We start from the raw sequence: 22,457 nt of genomic DNA on the forward strand, positions 1-22,457 counted from the left end.
CACCCGTGCAAATACTGGGAACCACTGGGTAACGTGAGAGAGGAGGTGCAGACACTGCCTTTTAGGGCAGAGAAGTGGGTCTGCCCATCAGCACGAGCTAGGGCCCAACCCCAGTTTTCTGCTTCAGAGCGGGGCTGAAAGGCACCCGTGCCCTCACCACCACAAAAACTGCCAAGGCACAGACATTTACTTCATAACCTGATCTAGCTGAAAGACTAAGACAACTGTGGCAATAGCTAGCCTTTATCTATTGTATACGGGGCTCAAGAAGCATTTTTATTTATAGTTAGTGTGAGAAACAAAGTTGTGTTTGTGCTGTAGAGAATGATTTTTCTTTATTCCAAGGTAGTTGTGTAGTCATAATAAGGAGAAGGCCTCACTGTTCCAAAATAAGGTAGAAGCTTGAGAAAAGCAGGATGAGCAGTGTGAGAACAGTAACACAAAGATCACAAGTTCTCAAAACATAAGAAAGGAGAAATTAAAGGGTTGAAAAAAAGAAAAATGGTACATATATGGTATAGAGGAGCGTCGAGTAGCTTGTGAACCTGTAGTACTCAGCCAATGAAGAAACAGGAGGTGATCAGGCTTTGGGTATTAGGGAATAAAAGGTTATGATTTGTTTACTCAAATGCGCTCCCGATTGACAGGATGCCTGCCATTGCAATTGCAAATAAAACAGCTTCACAGAAGATCCTGTCTGAAGAAAATTATTTGAGATTTTTCTCACATTAGGAACAACATAGCTATTAACAGAAGATCTAGTAAAATAAGAACTATGCTATTAAAAAAAAAACAAAAAACAAACTCTCTTCTGCAGTTTTGTCACTGGTTGTTCCTGTTTTATTAAGCCTTCTCTTATTTGGCGTCCTCTGATACACTTTATTTAACAAGCATTTAAGCTAAAATGAACATTAGGAAAAAATCAGCAGTTGGTAGAAAGCTTCAGATATTTCAAACTAACAGAGGACTTGCATACTTTAGACGTGCACACATGCGTAAAAGCCCTAGTTATTTTCAAGGCTGTGTTACATCTCACCAGTAGTTAAAATAAGATTTATTCATGCTTTTACATCCTTCCCTTGCATCATTTTATTAATAACCTATGCGTCCCGTGACTGACAGAAGATGCAGTAATCATGGTTCTAGATGACCCATTTCCACTCAAATACATTTTCACTCAAATATTCTAACTTCTTACACTGGTTCAAAGTGCTGGTGTCCACTTAAAAAAAAATGCTATCAAATAAGAGCAAGTAGGAAACCACATGCCTTGAAGAAAAACAGCAGTTCCCTCCCTACTACTGATCTGCAGAAAAGGCATGGTAATAGAGGATGCTGGATAAACAGATTTGAGCTGTGCTATGCATAGGACTGAGGTTAAAAAGGAGAAGTGAAAGTGCACAGAACACAAAAATCTTACTGGAAAGATATCAAAGAACATTATAACAAACATAAAGTGTGTCAAACAGCTGAATCACACAATTGTAGTACCTACAGTCCATAAGCTAATAAGTCAGGTTTACAGTCTCTGCTTGCTAAAATGAAGAAAATCAGCAGGGAGGGATCTCCCGCTCTAAGCACCATCTCTCCCCTCTAGGATCTTTGCCAATCCTGATGGTTTGGCCACCCTGTCTTTCAATTATCGAACAATTTTAAATGTGCATTGAAGACTTAAGTGTACTACAGGCAGTGCTCAGTCTCAATGTAGTCAAAAAGAAAAAGGAAACCTGAAGGGGATTATTAATAGGCGCTGTAGAAGGGAGAACTAAAACAACCAAACCAGCATTTTTTTCCACTTTAATTTCTTATGGTTGAAAAACAACAAATGAGGTTGCACATAGATGTTACTGACATTTGTAAAGCAAGCAGGGCAGTCAAGATTTGTGTGTCAAGACTGTCTCTAGTAGTTGCTGATGGAAACATTTTGCTTAACTGAGTCCCAGAAAAATCCTCTGAAGTCTCAGGAACTTCACAGACCATTTGTGCCAAGGTACAAAAGATCTTTAAATTCTGGTTACAGAATTATTTGAAAGCGTACATTAATTTACTTCTTAAATACTTTGTTTCTTTATCTTCTACAGGCTTAGAAATTGGGAAATTATGTGTCAGAACTGAATGACTTGTCTTTTTCTTGCTTGATTCTTCTGAACTATTTCCATAGAAACTTTGGCTTCATACAATGGGATCGGTTCATCCAGCTGAGGCCTAAAATGGAACAGTATGTCAGAAACGTCTGATGGGCATGCTCAGATCAACAGAAACATTCTAGGACTACTGCTATAGACTTTACTTTCGCTATGCAAACTTTACTCCTTAAACACAATAAAAGTTTTATAGCTTTGCTTGGGTTTGCAGAAGGAAGAGCCTTAGAGCAAACAGGAAAGAGAAGTTTAATTAAAAGATATCCTTCTTACAGGGAAAAGGTGGTGGTGGAGAGGCTTTTGCTCAACAGCAATACTGTTGAGCATTAATAGGAAGGATCTTCCATTCCCACCTCATTATGGTTATCTTCATATCTAGTGAAGCTGTCACTCTTACAGAGGAATATTAGACAGATCTATTGTCTTTTACACACAGCACCATTTCTCAATCAGACACACTGCTGAGCAGACAGATATATGCTCTTCCTCCACCAAGAAAAGAATGTGCTGCCTCTGTTGATTTGGCATCAGCAAAATCTGGGGTTTTACCAAAATTTCCTTATGCTTAGCCGGCTATGTTACAAAGAGACTATAAACATAACCACATAAGCTATTTGAGGCATCTTTCCCTCAGCATCCCAATACAGCACTGGCAAGAGGCTGAATAAAGAAAAATAATCATCTTACCTGAAAACGCTACTTGATAATTTCTCCATTATGTCTTCTAAAATGCGTATCTAAGAGGTCTGTCAAGGTAACAGCGTATCTACAAATAATTCTTTCAAGCATCAGGTTTATTGGTAAGAGCCCTGTACTTACAAAAAACCAGCAGGATCAAGCAGAAAAATTAACCATAACTGCAATCATTAGATCAGATTTATGCACATATCAAAAATGACCTTTCCTACAATAGCATGCAGAAATTAAATATAGAAAACATAACTTAAAAATAAAATAAAGCAAAGGGCTAAGATGGACAAATGCAGTCTGCAGTAAAGTACAACACTAATTAATTGGAATGGCAACCGCACTTTTTGTGCGGAATAAAAATGACTAATTTTGGTAACAGTTAAACTATCCCTTCTATTCATAGAGAAATCAAAGGTAAAAATCATTATAAAATGTGGAGTTTGTAAATTCTTGGAGCAACATTGTGTACTTTTAAGGATTATCTTAGCTAATGAATAACACTTCTATCAATGCAGTAGATGATCCTCTATTTAGTGTTTATATGAAACTAAAAAAAAAAACCACGTTCCTACATTCATTTTAAGAGCAATATGGTTAACATTTGGATCTCAAGCCTCTTTGAAAAGTTATCATCTTGTGATTTCTTCAGAAACTATTCGTGCCATAGACTCAGGAATTGCATAAGATGTAGATATCTAAAAGCAGATTTTTCCTATCAACTTTTAAAGCCTGTGGTGATAGAACATTGTTATTACTAAAGATACCATGGGAGATGACAAAAAAAACACAACAGTTTTAGTCAGCTTACTTTTTTTTTTATATATATATATATATGGATATCTACTTGGTAAGCATTCAACAGAAATACCAAAAGATTAAACCATTTATGATAACCTATATCCCATAAATAGTTCCTCAGTGTGCCTGACCTTGCCTAATCTACTTTAGAGTTTAGTGGAGGAGGGGAGGGCTTCTCTGCAATATAGTTAGTCCTTTCTCAAATATAATGACTTAATCCTCACCTGCCTCTGCTGTTCTGCTAAACTGCAAAAGTGATTCAGCAATCTCCTAAGCTGCAGTGCAGAACAGGGAGGGTCCTTAAAGCCATAAAGAAACCTTCTATTACTTGAAGCAATCCACTGAAGACTGTCCTGCTAGCAAAAAGCTCAGAGTCCAGCTCCTTTAGACCAAACACAGGTAATGCAAATGAAGGAGTCACTCCTCTTTCCACACCCACACCTTTGCTAAGTGACATGTTACATATATAACATTGCAAATAACATAAAGGTTATGAAGCCAACATATTTTAACTTTTACAGTTAAACTGACTGTATTCCAAAATCTTTATGTATCATGTAAAAACCTGTAGAATTAAAGCTTCAGCTAACTGGCTCAGTCTCTAACCAAAACATTACTTTCTCCAGCATGTGTTATGCTTCACTGTTACTTTTAAAGAAGCATGTACTTAGAAGGAATACCAGGACTTTGCTTAAAAGGCAAAGATGTTGTCTTTCAGTTACAATGTAATGCTTAGCTGTGCTGAACTTTAAGCCTTAGGTTACAGGTGTGAGTAGAAGAGAAGGTATTAGTTAATTCCTCTGTTACATTTTCACCCATTCCTCAGCAGTCAGTATTCAGTTACCATCAAAAGGATATAGAGATACTTCCCTTGCTGTATATTGGACAAGTTCCATATCTCATCATTCAGAAAGGAGACTGTAGCTCCTTTAAGAAACAAGGAATGGCTATCTGGAGGATCCAGCTTAACCAAAATGAAGAAAAATACTTAGTTATCTTTCCCTTTAGAAAAATAAAGGTTAAATGGTTATTTTATATTTATGGTTAAAAAAAAAAAACACAAGCAAGCAAGCAAACAAAAAAACACAACACACCCTTTGGCCATTCTTCAAACAAGTAAAATAAACTTGTGACATTTAGTTTTCAATGATACTTTTCTGTCTGGCCAGTTTAATATTCTGAGCCAAACAAAATAGATCCTTTAATATTTCCTTGGTATAGCCAAGCTAGTAACTTACTATGTTAGAGAAGACAGCCCCAAAATTGTCACAAAGGAAAATAAAATGAAGAAAATTAAAGCTGAATGCTTTCCATTTTCTGGATATGAAAGTTTTCTTAAGTAAAAATTGATGTTATTTAACAGCGGGGAGCCATTCAGCCATGGCAGAAGCTCAGACACATTCATATAGATAATGTGGTACAAACTAGTTTGCTGACACAATATCTTTACCTGCAGATTTCTTTCTGTTGTTATCCAGTGTCCCCCAACACCAAGAAGAGTGATGATGTCATGCTTATGAGGCAGCAACTGTGATTTTGAAGTCAATTCATCTTCAGCACTATATAATTTTACTGGAAAAAACACGAGAATACATTCAAGTTCAGAAGAAAGAAGTCACTGTTGAAAATTGTTTATCTCTTCCTGTACTGAAAACCATGTATCTTGGGATTCTTTTACAGTCTGAGGTCTTAAGGTACAAAACAAGTTGCAAACTATGCATATGAGCACACACAAACAATGACGGCTCTCTGGAACAGCACTGTAATTCAGTTATGCTGTTAGCCTCATGAAAATACCCGAGAAAGCAGAAGATTCATGAAATTAAATACATATTGCTTTTAAGACATTTCGGCGGAACTCTAAGAAGTTCTTTGTTTCATTTAAAAATAGTAACTTCAGACTTTTCAACTATTATGATTGTTTTAGATTATTAACTAAGGTAGCATAAACAACGATGTCATGGGTCTACTTTTTAAAACGTTAATTTTCAGCTTTAAATAGAGAAATACTTCAGACAAATTTAGCAGTTGACCAACATTATTAGATACTTCCACTAGAGGGTGATATGAGGAGATCTATTGAGTAAAGTTAGGTGCATAAAAGTACACGGGATCAAGCTGTTAAATGTAAATTTCTGAGGTGATGCAGCTTCCACCTACACTACTTGGAAACAATAATCAAAAACACTTAACGCTACTCTGAAGACCAGGTTCTCATTGGTTACATACCTCCAGCATCTACTACAATATCCACTCCCAGGCCACCTGTTTCTTCCAAGCAGCTTTCTGCCACATCTATCTTCCCGTTCGACACATCTATCACTCGGGCTAGACAAAGCAGCACATTTGGTCAGTTGCAATAAAAATATAGTTTAGATTCACAACACAAGAGTTCCTAGTTTCTGTAAGTATTATGAGCAAGTTTACAGCTAAGCCAAAAAACGAAGTCAACATATTGTTTTTCATTTTCCAATACAGTGCAAAATCAACACCAAAAAATAAGTATTAGATTAATCCAGAAGTAAAACTCCAGTTTGTTTCTGATTTTTGGTAGGATCTAGTAGGATTTAGTATGCTGACTTTTTTCAAAAGTTCCTCCAAAAATACCAAGTTCTGGAGTGGCCAAGAGATACGGAGGTACCTTATTTCGCGTCTCCAATTTTCAAATCATCTATCAGACTGATAACTGCAGCAATAATGCTCTGGGAGACTTTTACAAGCACAGCTTTCTTCCCTTGCTTTACATAAACGCCTCTTCTTGCGGAGCCCTTCTCTTGCTTCCACATCAGTGGGAAACAAAAACCTATTCTCCCTGGCATGAAGTCTCTCATGTCAGAAGTAAACAGGTAAAAGCCCAATAAATTCAGTTGCTAATGAGCCACTGACTAGATTGCTGAAGTTGTTGAAGTTCTTGATTGAAGTTCTTGTTGACATTCTTGATTTGAAGAAACCGATCATTGTCCTTCGTTATTAGTTTCCTCAGATATTTTCTCAACAAGGCAATTTGACATGGTGCAAAAAAATGTATCAATGTAGTTTTACTTTTTAAGAACAATTTTGATTTAATAGACTAAAATCTCACTATCAAAAGGAAATAGTTTAATCATTTTGGCCATTTTCTGATTTCTGTTTAGCAAAAATTCAGTTTGGTTACTTAAATCAATCCAGTGGTTCAATGAGTACCCATCAAAATGCCGTTCAATTTCCTTCCCAGCAAAATGCTGTAACAATTTCTCTCCAGTACCTTCTTTCTTCAGTATGGAAAAGCATCAAGTTATATCATTTTCTACAGTCCTTTGTAATTTAGGAGAAATTTCTCACAAAACATTTGTAAATTGGTTCAGTTTCTCCTTCTATGACTTGCGCAACTTCTAAACTAACATTATTCTGACTGGCAAAAAGGCTTTCATTTCTCTCTTCTCTCCCTGCTGATGAGAAGTAGAAATACTAATATTACCACTGCTTGCTTCCAGAGATCACTCTCACCCGGCAACATCTGCTACACAGTCTGAGAACTGCCATACAAAAGACCTTCTACTTGGTTTACTGAGTGCATTCAAGACAGCCATGAAGTCTCAGATGAGTTCTTACCAGAAACATGCACTGAAAGTTCAATATTGGGTTTAAAACAAACAAACAAACAAACAAAAAAACAAGACAAGACAAAAAAACAAAACCAGGGGGTAGTCTAGGGAGCAGAATAAATACATGTTGATGTGTATATGCATACAGGTGGTGTGTATATGTATATGCCTTCTGTTCTCCAACAGTAACTTTTCACATTATTTAATATTTTGACTCTAGTTTGAAACACAGGCATCAGCATTTCAAAATTCACTGTAGTTCTCTCCTTCTCATTATTTTGTTTCTATTTCTATTATATTTACTCCAGAGATTACTGAAGGCATGTGGCTTAAATACAAATCCTTAAACATAAACTTGAACATCTACATCCGTCATCGGAATCATATTTATTGATAAAACCAAAACCAGTGGCTTCCCCACCCCACCTCGCACTCAGATGATTTCTCTTTTTAATGCTGTACACAGGTTATATCTTTATTTGAAATGAAGTTGCAATTCAAAATTCCTTCCTCTCTAATACACAAGCAACAGCCTTCTTGCTACAAGAGGTGGTTGTTTCAACCATTTCATGAGGCAGCTAGTTATGACATATTTACTGAAACACCAACTGTGGCTCATTGTCAGCTGATAGACTGGCATTAAAAGCAAAACAGAAAGCCACCAAGCAAACTCAAAAGTGAAAAAACCTGAACCACAGACATTAGAAGCAAGCCGGCTGAGCTATCTCTAGCAACACTTGGACTACTTACTCCACTTATATTGACACTCATGTAATTTAAAAATGCTAGTTAAAAAGTGTGCCATGCAAACCAAAGTTGTATTAGCCTATGCTGACAGGGTTAGAATAATAAAATTGCTGAGCCCTTTCTTACCTATTAAAGTTCTCACATCAGCAAAATGAATCCAATATTACAAAGTGAAATTTTAGAAGGTCTTTGGTATTTACTCTTTTACCCTGTTGCAGCTGGCATAACAAGCCTCTAGATATTGACAGCATTCACAAAATGCTTTACATTCTGGTGTCTGTAGTGTCTTCTACTACAGTAAAAAAAGATTTCTGAAATAAAAGGAAAAATAATGAGGTGAAACTGAGAAAAAATTGAGACAATATAAAAATGTAGATGCAAGTTTGCAGGGTCTTTAAAGAAACGGTTGGTTACATTCCCAGCACAAAACTTTGCGCTAGCTACCCTGTTGAAGATCATTATGTCAGACAGCAAAAAATGTTTTTCTCCCTCTTATTGTGTAATAACCTCTGCACAGCACTCCACTTCCTGCCGCATTATCAGCGCTCCAGAGCTACTACTGGAAGAGAAAACACTCACTTGGTAGGCTGGAAGCGAATCACTCCCCAGCCCTGCAGATGTGTGTGGATGTGCAGCCCCGGAATGCACATGCACACTGTGTTGTCTCTGTGCTTCCACTGCCAGTTCTGTTCTCAGGAGCCAGAAAGGAATCAAAATTGCCAAGAACTCCGTTCTCTCAGTGTCTAAAGAACAGCTCTCTGGCTTATTCCATCCCTCTGCTAGCTTACAATTCTTGCGCCAGCAGGGAGAACACAAGGACAATAGTATGTGCACCTGCGTATCAGTAATGCCTGTTCTTAGTCACTCAGACCAAAAGACAGGATTTCAAAACTGCTGGTAATTCTCCACTTGGAAAGCCAAGATTGTAAATGATTTTACTACACAAAACAACATAGAAGAAAGGAGTCAGACTCGGGGACAGTTAACCTTGACATTATCTTTTACAATCAGATCTCATCTCAACTCATACATATTTTGATGTGACTGTAACATACGCAGACGTAACTGAATACACAAAGCTCCCCCTCATACTAGGCATTCTTACAACAACCACCACCTCTACTTTTACATATATTTCTTAAAGAATGACAAAAAAAAAATCATACACTTGAAAATGTTAACTTACTGTACTGTGCAGTCTTTGCATTTTGAGGAGGAAGAACAAGCAGACACTAGTTTTAACCTTTCGATCGCTGTACAGCAGAGCTTGTGGACTGCCATGAATTTCGATTTGCAACACCACCCATTATTTTAGAACAGTCTGGATAAAGAAATATTCTACTTTCCTCAACTCTACAGAATTGGATTAAAAATACAAGTCTGATCAAAAAATATGCCAGTGTATTTTACAGAGCCTTCTCCCATGTTTCAAATGGCACTGTTATTTATAACAGAGGGGGTGGTGAGACAGAAAACTTAATTAACAGGGTAGAAATAGAAGTCGTAGATGAATGCAAGTATTATACCTAATGCAAAGCTCATTTAGCGAATAGGAAAATCCAACAAAGCCTCGGAGCATCCGACTACTGTAAAACATGCATCATTTTACAGTTACAACAGTACTTGAAACAGCTGTCACAGCTTGATAAAACACTATTAGAAGAAATTAGAGTCTGATTAATATTTTATCTCAAGTATATGATTACATCTGAACTCTGACTCGGGTACATAGATTACGAACTGTGAGACTGGCGATTTAGTAATGCTTTCTTCTTGTTCACAGGAAACACTTTCATAAAGTGAACACATTTTTGAGTGGTTAGGCCAAAAGTCAGAACTAGAGCCCTAGTATGCGAGATGGAAAGTACTTAGAGACAGACATCACCATAATAATGAATAACAAAGAATAAAATGTAAATGAAGAAGAAAAAAATCATTAAATACACCCAAAATAGAAGTTAAATAAGTATGAAGTACAAAATACATTTTAAGACTATTTAATTAGACTAATTTTAAATTTCTATTTTAGTTTTCAGCTACTGAAATAAGCTTCTAGTTTAAAAATATGTTTCAAGAAGTTCTCCTTAAGCATAAACATCAGCACTGAAGAATACAACTTACCCACAGCAGGTCTAAGCCTCTCCAGGAACTGCTTATCTTCAAGACTGTAGGCAGTAGATATTACTTTAGCTCCTCTATGTTGTGCTAACTGAATAGTTATTGTACCAAACGGCTGCAGAAGAAAAGAAGGTAGATGGGCTTATTTACAGCAACAACTTGATGCGCTCTAAGAAATGTTATATTGCAAAGGCCATGCAGGAGAAGTCAGAAGAGTAACCAGAAGTGAACTTACTCCTTTAATAAAATTTGAACCAAGAATTTGAGTATTCACTGATCTGCTTCTATTTCAAACGAAGCCAAAGGAGTCTTTCCCTGTACTAGAAGCTATGAACAACTTTTAGGAGTTAATTAGTTCTCCTCTTCACCAAAATAGCTCAGGTCCTACTTTAGAAACTGAAGTACTGTAACTGCAATTGCAACTGCTAGCTTTGGGATTGCTCGATTGTTGAAGGATGAAGTACTACCAGGAAAACAGCTTCAGCTGCATTTACATTAGCAAATCTTGGCTGTGGCAAGCTCCACATCTTCGTTAGCAACAAAGACTGCAGCAATGCAAGTTACATTATTTATATCTGAGAGAAGCTGAAAAGCAGTGGTGGGAAAGGAATAAAAAAATTAAGGCACTTTCCTCCAGTTATACCTGAAGGCTTCAAGTAAAATCCCTCAAAGTAAAAGAGCAGAAAAGAACTACCTTTTCGCGACCCATACAACATGTAGAAGATTGTATTCTTGGCTCAGTATCTTATGTGGGAGGGCCCTTCCTACTAATCCATTAAGCTAAGGGTGCTGCCAGGAATAGAATAGAGAGTTCGGTAAGTTTAGTACGTTGTAAGAAATCCAGTGTTTCTGGTGATAAGACAGTTATTTACAGCAGAGGCAATCTGTACCAAATTTGTTACTGCGCAGTTGTTACCTACACTTGCTCCATCCATTACAAGGACACTTTTTCCAGGAGAGACTTGGGAAAGGTAGTGTAAAGCTGTGTATGCTCGGACGCCATCACGAACAGTCCCTGCTGCTTCAACCCAGCAAACTTTTTCTGGTTTACGAACTGTTTTGAGGAAAAAAACAACAACACAAAAACAGATGGGAAAAAACAGCAAGTCCCCAACATTTCAGTCTGAATGATTTTTAGGCTTCATCACTTTCTAGAACATGAAAGACAATTACACAAGTCAAATCATCTATAAATGTAATTATAATCCATTTCACAAAGGCAATATTCCAATGTTGTGGCTCATGGCAGTGTTAGAAGGAGTGCACGAAGTACAAAAGGTGATTGTTATTCTGAGAATAATCAGTACAGCATTTAAACAGGAAAAAAAGAAAAAAGACCCATTCCTACCATAACCACCTGACAGAAAAAAATTGAGGAGGTCTCTTCACAAGGAGGATTCTAATACTGAGAACATACAATGCAAGTTCCACCCCATGAGTTCATAATTCTTTCTCTATAGGTTATAATCTTCTCTCTACTTCATAATCCATGGGTATAAACAGCTTCTGGAGGTTATAGCACATTCTGAGAGAAATGAAGGTCAAGATAACATTACTTGTCATCTGTTTTCTGTTGTCTCTATCTACAGGCAAAAGTGTTTTTCCATTCTATCCACATGCTTAAATGCCTGGGGAGGTAAAATTAGCAAACAGCTTTGTCAGCTAGAAATCCCAAGTTCAAGTATCATTTTTAATGTACGCAATTTACATGATTTAGCAGACAGCTTGATACTAAGCAAAAAAAAAAAGTCTGTAACAGAACTGAATAAGCAAGCACCAGCCTCTTAAAGCACTAGAAAGGAAGAATGGAAGAGTCCAGTCTACCTCTAAGACTAAGAATTGGCAGTTTAGCCTGAATCAGGGGAGCTACATACAAGTGTAAGCAATGCAATCACCTAGGATCCTATATCTATGTGCTGGAAAAAAAAAATAAAAAAAAATCTAGGGATTATCATCAGCATCAACACTTGTAGCAGCTGATACTACTAAGCACAAAGTAAAGTATTGAAGGTTTAAAAAAAAAAGCCTTTTCTGCCTATAGTTGATCATGGATAGTTATAAGCACAGATCCCAGGATTTGTACTTTTAAAAGTTAGAAAGAACAAATGTTTTTCATCCCCATGAGTCCACAGCTTCCCTTTCAAAATCTGCCAAAGCTAGTCAGGAAGACTTCATTTTCAAACAAGTATTGTTTATGTTGAGCTATGCCTCGGATATATTAAAAACAACAACATGGAAATGATCTTCTGACTTACTTTAAACAGCAAAAGAAGGGATTTATTAGAAGTTAAATTCACGGACAGGTACAGGAACACAAACAAATTTGAGCAAGAGTAGCTTACTTAAAGGAATATAACAGCCAGGAGAAGCACAGGCTCCCAAATTCAGTATTCTATACATTAAGGCACCCTAAGCCCAGGAAAGGGAAACTGGAAAGTCACAATAGTTGAGAAGAAAGTTTCAATACGGGGTTTTCCCTGATCCTCAGTCCTTGAAAATTCCTTTCTCCAGCTTCTAGTCTGCTGATTTTATCCCATCTGTTAGTTCAGTGACACGTGATGTTCCTGAATTGGGTTAAAGTGAGGAAAATTTCTTACTAATTTTTTTGTCAGAGGAGGTGAGAAAAATGGAGAAAAAAAAGTGAAGCAACAAGAAGGGAAGTTAGAAGGAAATAAAAAAAGATGAGTCAGCTTGCATGGTTTAGACAAAACATTAACCCCTTAAAAGATAACAGCAAATAAAAAGCCTTTGAGGTGCATGGTATTCAAAGCTTTTATAAATAGGTGGAGTAGACAGGATGTCTGAACGCTGCTACACAAGTTTGTCCCAAAGTCCAAGTGACTTAACTCCCTATTACAAAAGTGAAACTGAATTCTAAAGGTACAGTAAGTAAAATATTAGCAAAATACATCAACTACATACCCAAATAATGCTCATGAACTAGAACAACTTCACAAAGACCAGACTCTTCAGAATCCAGGGGCAAAATTCCTGAAAAAAAATGAACATAGACCTTTAATTTCAAGCAAACCTATATTATAACCAAAACATGCTCCTAATGAAATTGTTTGTCCCACTAGGCCTGTGGATCAGTTTGCCCTCTTGTCAGGCTTATGACAGGTTAAGAGAACTTGACAAGGTAACACCCTGTGCAATCACTGTGGGCACAGTGCACAAGATAGTTCCAGAGGTGCTTCAAACAGCACTTTGAGGTTGGGTGGATAAAAAATAGGGAAACTACTGAATGATTTTCACTACTGGCACCCTTGATTTTTGTCAGGTCATGTCTGAACTTATTTCACACTTCTCTCACTCTGATTAGTGCTCCACTTTCTGCTCTGGACCATGGCTAACAAGAAAGAAAATTAAGGTTTCATGTTGCAAATAGGCACAGACCAAGCTACATTACAGCTAGAGGCACTAGAACAGAAGACTAGAGGTAAGCATGTTGTTAACAAAGGCAACAAAAAATGACAGCGAGAAGCAGAGGAAGAACAAGCAAGAATGAGTGAGCGTAAGTTCTAAAGAGATGGAACACATAAGAGAAACTGAAGGTAAAAACACCCATAGAAGACAGAAAGCAAACAGAATGGACAGAAGAATCCATCCTGGTCATAGCAGTGCTTTTTCCCTCCACTGGGCAAATAAGGAGATGCATGAGCAGTAGATTCTGGCATCCAGTCTTCTGAATATACGTGCCCTCTTTCCTGGGTAAAACACTTAATATTCTTCCCCCTCTCCCACCCAACTCTTGTACTCCATTTAGACCAAAGCAAGGGCTTCAGCTGATAATCCTTAGCAAATCTGGCTGCTATTTCCACCACTCTTTCACAACTCCCATTCAAAAACATGTGCTGCAATATACATCTGCAGATCTTTCAAGGCTTTTTCTATGGAACAACAACAATAAAAAGCTCAAAGTAGCTATCTACAGCAGCTGTTACACAATTAGGAAATAATGCAAGAAGGGCAAGAATCTCAGAACACACTTTCTTACAACATCACGAACAATTCAATTTTACTTTCACACTTAGTCATCCTCTACTTTAACATACAAAATATTAACAAATATGAAAGAAGAATGTCCCTAAGAAATATCCTCTATCCTAAAGCATCACTCAGATGGTTAATACAGTATCATACTCCAAATGAAGATAACTTTATAGTAAACTATAACATAGTTTATTATATAGACTATAAATTATAGAAGCTATCTTTATAGTAAACTATAATAGCCTTGACACCTAAAACAGTTTGCATTCTAACATCTTATAACAAAACAAACAAACAAAAAAAAGCAGAATGAATATTACATGAAGACATCCCTTTTCTTGACAGATGAAAAAAGCTCAGGTACAAGCTGCATTATCTTCTAACACTAGAGACTCTAGTATGTTACAGCCTCCAAGGAGTCATTATACATTGCTGTCAGCTTGCATTGATTTCAGGGTCTCTACAACCATTCAGAAAAATGACCCTTATATTGAGCATAGGAGATATGGCATCTTAAAGAGCTGTGCCCTTGACCTTCTTAAGCCAGTATACCTCATAATGCTTCCAGAAGCTCCAACATTAAGTATAGACCTTTATTTTATATACACTATGCACATCAAGTGTTTGACACAAGTACAAAATCAGATTTTTCACCTTATTTGTCAGAAATACTCCACGTAGCATAGGGCTTTTATGCATTTATTTATTTAGTAATGAGGCATGGAGAAGCACTGACACTCAAGCTGTCTAACCATCATAATTTCTAAGCAGATACATATTATATTTAGGTACGTGTCTCCAAGTATTTACAGCTGATTTAGCTCTCCAGGTAATTTCCCCTGCACTCATTTTAATGAGCAACATGGTATAACTGATTGCTAAAAGATGCTGAGAGCAACAAACAAAACTGACATTCTTGACTCCTTGTCAAGTAGTATCTCAAAATGGCAGGTCTGAGGTTATACTCCTGGATATATCTTAACCAAACAGAAGACTGTTTAACAGAATACACTACATAGACAAAGAAATCTCTTCTGGAAGGTAAAAGAAGGATCAGGAAAATACCAAACCAAACCAAACCAAACAAAAAAATCTAAAAAAGGAGAAACAATTCTTGGTATGATCTTAGATATAGATTAAAAATTTAATACACCAGGTAGTTCCAGTGAACACAGTATTATTTTCACATGAAAGAGTAGATTTATAAATTGGTAAATTGGTAAAATTTAAGTGGATGTGTTTCTGACAATTATTTCGTTATTAACAGGTTGATGTTATTAAGTACACAGGTAACCAAATCATTTGGCAGTTGCTCATTTTCTTGTAAAAGTGCTCATTCATTAATTACAAATAAGCTCTCACCAACAATAACTGGGAAGTGTGCCTGTCAGGAAAAATTTACTATAGAAAAGGAATATTTCACTCCTGTGTTTTGTCTTTATAGCAACTATATTCGATACATAAGGATGAACAGCTGTTTGAAAGGAAATGCAAAGAGATATCAGTAGTTCAGAAAAAGAATTGTGGGTTTTCTTTCTTTCAGAGTTAAAGTTTTTAATGCTATTTTCCTCATCTTCCTCTTTCCACAAGTGGAATTCCAATTCTCCTGTACCCGCATTTGCAAACATTCAGTATTCAAGAATAAAAAAACCAGAGAACTTGGACAAACCCAAAACCCAGACAAAATGTATCTCTTCTTCTCTCACAACCCAAATATGGATTCCATGACTGATTCCATTCCCTCAATTTCAGACTTAAAATTACTCCCACTCAGAATGTTACTTAGCACTCTCAGGTCCACTGACAGTTTTTTTTTATTTTTTTTTTATTTTTCCACTTAATTACTTACTGAAACTGTATTCTTTCAGCTACAACAGAAGTTGATCGAAACAAGTGTTGTTTTAAAATATTCAACAGATGGAGCATGTCAGGTATTCATCCAAATGAGCAATACTGTTCACAATAACGATACTATTCATAATTTAAACTTATTCATGTGCAAGACTTGAAAATGCTTGACCATAACTGTCCTACTTTATTAAACACAGTAAAGCCATTTCTGCACCCCATAAAAAGGAATACTAATTCCAACCTGCAAAGGTCACACTTTCAGTGGTGAATAAATAATAATGATGGCACATCTCATTCTGCTAAATTTGAAGCTAATGATATGAAAGCTCTGCCAAAGTTCCAACAGGAAAAGCCCCCAACACTTTCCATGTGATTGACCTAGAAGTCTGTTTTCAACAAGAAAACCCAAACAAACAACAGAACTACAGCGATTACCACTTGCCCATCTGATGGGCTTCTCTGCCAACAATCTTACAGCAGGATCAGGAAACACAGGCTCCCTACAGTAAACCTAGTGGGGAACAAAATCCACTTTCATGAGCAGGATAAAAAGTCTTCTCATCTGCAGTAAAAATGAAGATTCCAGGGAATAAGCAACTTGAACCAGTGTTTCTTTTTAAATGTGGCCTGTATCAAATGTAGCAAAACACCTGAGCACATTCATTACTTTCATCAGCTCAGAAAATCCACTAAAACTGGTGGATCTACTTGCATATTCAAGTTACAAACACTTCATTTCTTCACTTAATCGAGAACTGATGTGATTTAGAAGAAACTGAACAATTTTGTATGCTTGCAGAAGAGATTTATCACTAGCAGTTAAAGGTGTATTTTTAAAATCATCCTCAAGAAGGCAGGAAATACAAGCCTAGACTTTGTATCGCACACAAAAATCAAAAGATATGCATTAATTACATCAAGGTGGTGTTTAGAACTACAGATTGTTGTTGATTTATTCAGATGGTTGCCTTTAGATTACTCAGTTTGCATGGCTAATTGGACATGTATATTCTTTATACACGAATATACATGCCTAGAGTATATTCTTACAGATTCGGTGAAGGCTGTAGCACTATGACAGATGACATTAGCTGGGGACCCGAACTTTTTATAACCAAAAACCTTCCCTAGGAGAACACTTTTAGTGAAAAATTTCATTTATAAGTGCTTATTCATGTGACGCCAGTTAGAAATTTCAAAATACATGTTCAATTGTAGCTTTAGCAATGATTATAAGCTCAGCCATTCATTATAAAAAGATTACTCATTGCATTAGCTGAGAAAGCAAACAAGTGTTAACTTACCTACTACTTCATCATCAGGCTGAAAAAAGGACACCTTTCTTCCAACTTGTGAAGAATATATGAATATGAGGAAAAAAAGGTATGAATATAAATGTTTACAGATGAAATTAAGCATGCATCAAGAGCAATGTTTATCACTAGCTGATAAAATTAAATAAACCCTGCTAGTGAAAAATGTATGTTCTCTGTTAAACATGCATATACCGAAAGTGAAGCTTTTACTCCACTAAACTTTGGCACCGCATCTACAAACAGTTGCATGCAAGCACACACACGTACATGCATTTGAAAGATCAAGGCTCTAAACTAAGCATCAAAGATGGATAAGCAAATGAAACGCTGCAGGAATTCCTGAATGCCTTCACTATTCCAACAAGAACTTTTTACAAATAAATTAAAGGTTATTACAGCATGCGGAGATAAGATCTGAAGATCGTTGTACATTTCATTTAGAAAGCTGCTGTGCATTTTCTTTAAACACTCTGAACAGATATGCAAGCGCTACAGCTCAGTTCCTTTACTTTCATTTCAGTATCATTACTAATTTAGGGGAAGTCTCATTATGAAAACAAATTCTAGTTCCTACTATTAAATGTGTAGCATGCAAACGCTATTTGTTCTGGATTACCATACCTCGATTCTTGCTCCACACGCTCACAAGACAATTGTACTAACTTACCTTCCAATACAATTCCAGAAATTTCTCGACCAACAGGTAAAAGCTCCTTCTCCATTTTCATTTCTGACAGTAGCTAAATGAAAATAATGGTTATAACTTTCTGCTATTACCAAGGCTCAAACTATGCATGTTTATTATGATCTTACAGCGTTTGATATTCACAACAGGAAAATTAGGCCACTACCAAATGGGGAGAGGAGGGGGTACCCATTCCTCATTTAATATTAAAACTTTTCTTTATGTATTTAAATTTAGATGCATATAAAGAAAAAATAAAAACAGTCATTAGCTGACAAGCCAAACTAGGTCTTAGTCAGTGTGCAGAGGATGATAAAAGGGTTTTGCTGTAAGAGCTCACAAGTGACAACTGATCTTTCTCCATAAATTAGGAACCAAATCACAGGTGCCTTTTATTTAAAGAGATAAAAGAATACCACATCAATCCTGTGCCCTGTTTCTCAGTGGTAAAGCCATATCCTCAGATGTCATAAATGGATTTGTGCCAGTTACCAGATAAGGCACTGGCTTAGAACTTCAACGGAAACTGTAAACACCCCTGCGCGCGCGCGCGCGCGCGCACACACACACACACACACACACACACACACACAAAAAAAGGCAAATACCTTTGTATCTATCCAGCTCAGCGCACAGGCTCTAACTTGTACTTTCACATCATTGTCTCTTGTAGGATGAAGGTTTTCCTAGGACAAATTTACAGACATACAAAGCAACATGAATGTGCCAGTAGGATCCTCTCAAGCTCTTGAAAGCACTTTCCCACAGTCTTTTAGATTGTCTTGTAGTCAGAACAAGAATCTGTTTTCAACGAAAAGGAAACTGATATTGCAATGGATTAACAACACCACTTTGAGTCAAACATCAGCTCATTAAGGTTGTAAAAGACCTCCAAGATCATCTGGTCCAACCATTGCCCTACTACCAATGTCACCCACTAAACCATGTCGCTAAGCACCACGTCCAACCTTTCCTTAAACACCCCCAGGCACGGTGACTCCACCACCTCCCTGGGCAACCCATTCCAATGCCTGACTACTTTTTATGAGAAGAAATGCCCCCTAATTTCTAACCTGAACCTCCCCTTGCACAACTTGAGGCCATTCCCTCTAGTCCTACCACTGTGAGAAGAGGCCGACCTGTGAGAAGAGGCCAACTCCCAACTCCCCCTACCTTCCCTTCAGGTAGTTGCAGAGAGCAATGAGGTCTCCCCTGAGCTTCCTCTTCTCCAGACCAAACAACCCCAGTTCCCTCAGCCTCTCCTCCCAGGACTTGTGCTCCAGGCCCCTCAACAGCTTCGTAGCCCTTCTCTGGACACACTCCAGGGCCTCAATGGCCTTCTTGGAGTGAGGAGCCCAAAACTGAACACAGTGCTCGAGGTGCGGCCTCACCAGAGCTGAGTACTGGGGGATGATCACCTCTCCCTGCTCTGCTGGCTACACCATTCCTGATGCAAGCCAGGATGCTGTTGGCCTTCTTGGCACAAAAATTTGGGTGTTTCTGCATTGGCCGGGAATCGAACCCGGGCCTCCCGCGTGGCAGGCGAGAATTCTACCACTGAACCACCAATGCCAGATGAAATACATATTGCTGTTACAAACTGACCACCTTGCTAACACTCAATCGTTACCAAAATCATTTCTTTTATGTTCCTACAAGTTAAATATCACAGCCTTGCCTGGAAGAATTTCAATATGTAATTCCAACTATACTGCAGGAGTGATGGAGAATTTTAAGAGAATTTTGACACAAGTGTCTGGGATACTGTGCTGTCATACTGAGGTAAATATTCAAGTAGCCCCAATGATGTCAAAGAAACTGCACCACTAAGGACTGGTGTTGAGCCCCACAAATGATGGGCATCTCACACACAAGAATGTTCTACTAATGAAGCCGTCCCTTACTAACCCAACTTTTGTTTCTGGGATTGATAGCTGAAATGATTTGAAGCAGCTGAGTACTACTACTTTAAAGTATTTAATTAGCCAAATTGAGTTCTGGACTGGTAACTCCCCAGTTTTTGAAGAGCTGCCTCAGGTACTAGAGGCAAAACCAACTATTTCCATGTTATCCTGTAGCCTGCAATGTAAATATCTTTTAGAATCAAAAATGAAATAATTGCAACAAAGTCTTAAGAGCTGAGTTTCTACTTCTGAAGTCAAGATATCTTCGTAAGTGTTTAAGCTTTCCTTTATCTATTTTTCAAAACTGTTCCCACCAAACAGCTGTTGCTTTTCTCCTAGGCTTAGCAACATGAAGGGGAACCTCTGTCTGAGGAATGCTGAGATGAACTTTTTCTCACCCCAGCTGAGCTAAACACATGGTGTTCCTTTAAAATTGGAAGGCATTTTGCCAGTCAGACTGACCTCCTGCTCCTCAAACAAACCAAAGTGGATTCTCACTCTTTGTTCCACAAAACAGCCAAGCCAGTAGTCTGATGAACTACATGAATACTGCATCTCTGGTTAAAAGCAACCCCCCAACGCTTATAATCTAAGGGATTTATGTAAATTCAAGCTTATATATTCTTTGGAAATATCCTTTCAGTATACATAGCTCAGTGAACCTAAGTACTACTACAATGCACATAACAAAAGTGCATTTTTTTTTTGTAAAAGAATACAAGCCTTAGGAGCAAAAGTAAACAATATTTGTGCTGTTAACTGGCTTCTGGCTTCATAATTTAAATATATCAATATTATAATTTGACCAATCACCATGTAAGGAAGGTTTACTGTGTAAATTCTTCATCCAAGCCCCTGACTTTCCATTATCCACCTGCTGTTCTATTAACATCTCTTCAGTCAACTAACCGGCTTTCCTTTTCCTATTTTTTTCAATATTTATTTCAATTTAAGACCAGGATCCCATAGTATTGGTCTTTATACAGACACCTGCAGGATTAGTTCTTATCTGAAGAGCTTTATATAAGCAAGTGGGCAGACGAAGAATATACACAGGAGTGCAGTTCAAGATCTAATTTAGCATGCCTAAGAGTGTACCAGAGCTGCCTGGTTTGCCTGTTGCCAGCATCTACGTATTCCCAGCCCCTCCTCCACGCTGGAGCTAGCAGTCATGAAGCCATCACACAGATGTGAACTAATCTCTAAAAAATTACTAGCTCTCAACCGGATTATGTGGGCTGATCTACCTCACCTTATTGCTGCATGACTCTTAGAACCTCTGAAAGGAAGATACCAAAAACATGCTGCTGAGGGGTGATCAAGCTTTTTCTGCAAAAGCACAATTTCATAATCAGCTTAAGTGGATTTAAGATTGCTCCCTGAGTATGCATCTTGGCAGTATCACAATCGGCCATCTTATTGCATCCTTCTCTTCAGGCAGTTCATCAAATGTGCCTCGCTTCCGTGACTTTACAGCTATTCAAGCAAGAGCCTCACCAATACTATATTGTTTCATGTTGATATATGACTTAAAGGTATATTAAAGGTACATACCTATCTATATTATATAGGTATCCATTAATTTATTTTGTATGTGTAAGAGATTCACTTAAAAACACAGGTTCACATCCTTGACACCATGTAAGCATTCTTCTACTGTTCAGACACCCATACTGCATCAATACACACTTGTTGACGTCCCGTTTTAGCCTTATGCCACCACTTCGTCTACGCTTAGCCAATTAATGTTTACATCAAACAGAGAAAGGCTCTTCAGTACAATAGTTTCAACTACATTTGATGGAAAACTAGTTGTCTTCTTGTTCTTTCAAGTTGCAGGAGATGCACTGTGATTTCAATCTTTACTAAGAGCAAAGAACTTGCAAGAGGAGAGAAAATTAATGGCAGAATCCTTTCAAACACAGTAAATTTTTCAAGCTCTATTTCTACTTTTTTGGTAACCAGAAAATCCAGTCAAGAGATATGCCTGAATATGAAGCCACAGGTCATTTATTTTATGCTCACAAACCCCATTTTTAAAACACAGTCACTAAAACTAGTCTATAAAATACAGTCTACCATTGGTCTTGCCAAGTGCTGCATCACGATGGTACAATATTCCTGCCCCACCTTCATTTACCTGTCTGTGCAATAACACTGATTCAAGCCTAAAAGAAGAGCTAGGTGTTCTTACGCCCTTGTGGCACTCAGCCAGGGTCTCCTGCCCCTGAATGATGAATGGTGCTGTTATGATCGGAACTCACTCTTTCCTGGAAGACAAAGGTCACTTCCTCCCCAGGTGAATTCTGCTGACAGTACAAGGCCTTCATAGCGATCCGAAAAAGGACGCAGCAGCCAAACTGTGATTCATGCAGTATCTATGAAGAAAACAAGTTAACTAAAGCTTTATGTTCTTCAGCAGAATACAAATTGCTTGCAAGCAACATAAGACTTGCGAGCCCAAAGCAGATGTAGATGGGGGTGTGTCACCCAGCGCGACCAGCTCAGGCAGAGGCAGTGCACAGGGTGCGGGCCCAGGAGGCACCTCACGCTCAGCACCCCCAAAACCCACAACCCATTATTTTCGGGTGTCCCCGCGTAGCTCGCCTGCCGCCCCCGAGCAGCCTCGG

The 22,457-nt window shown here is 37.8% G+C and overlaps 1 protein-coding gene and 1 non-coding gene across 2 annotated transcripts; both read right to left on the reverse strand.

The window, feature by feature from the left end:
• Positions 1 to 850: 850 nt before the first annotated feature.
• CRYZL1 (crystallin zeta like 1) lies at positions 851 to 22,157 on the reverse strand. The gene is made up of 12 exons (XM_035315701.1): positions 22,092 to 22,157; positions 18,532 to 18,609; positions 17,906 to 17,978; positions 17,227 to 17,271; positions 13,001 to 13,069; positions 10,999 to 11,132; positions 10,082 to 10,193; positions 5,859 to 5,957; positions 5,080 to 5,201; positions 4,488 to 4,593; positions 2,829 to 2,874; positions 851 to 2,205 (listed from the first exon to the last, which is right to left on the reverse strand). The coding sequence occupies exons 1-12, from the start codon at positions 22,155 to 22,157 to the stop codon at positions 2,106 to 2,108; spliced, it is 1,050 nt and encodes a 349-aa protein (XP_035171592.1). The 3' UTR covers positions 851 to 2,105.
• Positions 19,425 to 19,495, reverse strand: TRNAG-GCC. The gene has a single exon. It is a non-coding gene; the product is annotated as a tRNA-Gly (tRNA).
• Positions 22,158 to 22,457: the final 300 nt, after the last annotated feature.

The sequence above is a fragment of the Oxyura jamaicensis genome, chromosome 1 (genome assembly GCF_011077185.1).
Source record: "Oxyura jamaicensis isolate SHBP4307 breed ruddy duck chromosome 1, BPBGC_Ojam_1.0, whole genome shotgun sequence".
Lineage (NCBI taxonomy): Eukaryota > Metazoa > Chordata > Aves > Anseriformes > Anatidae > Oxyura > Oxyura jamaicensis.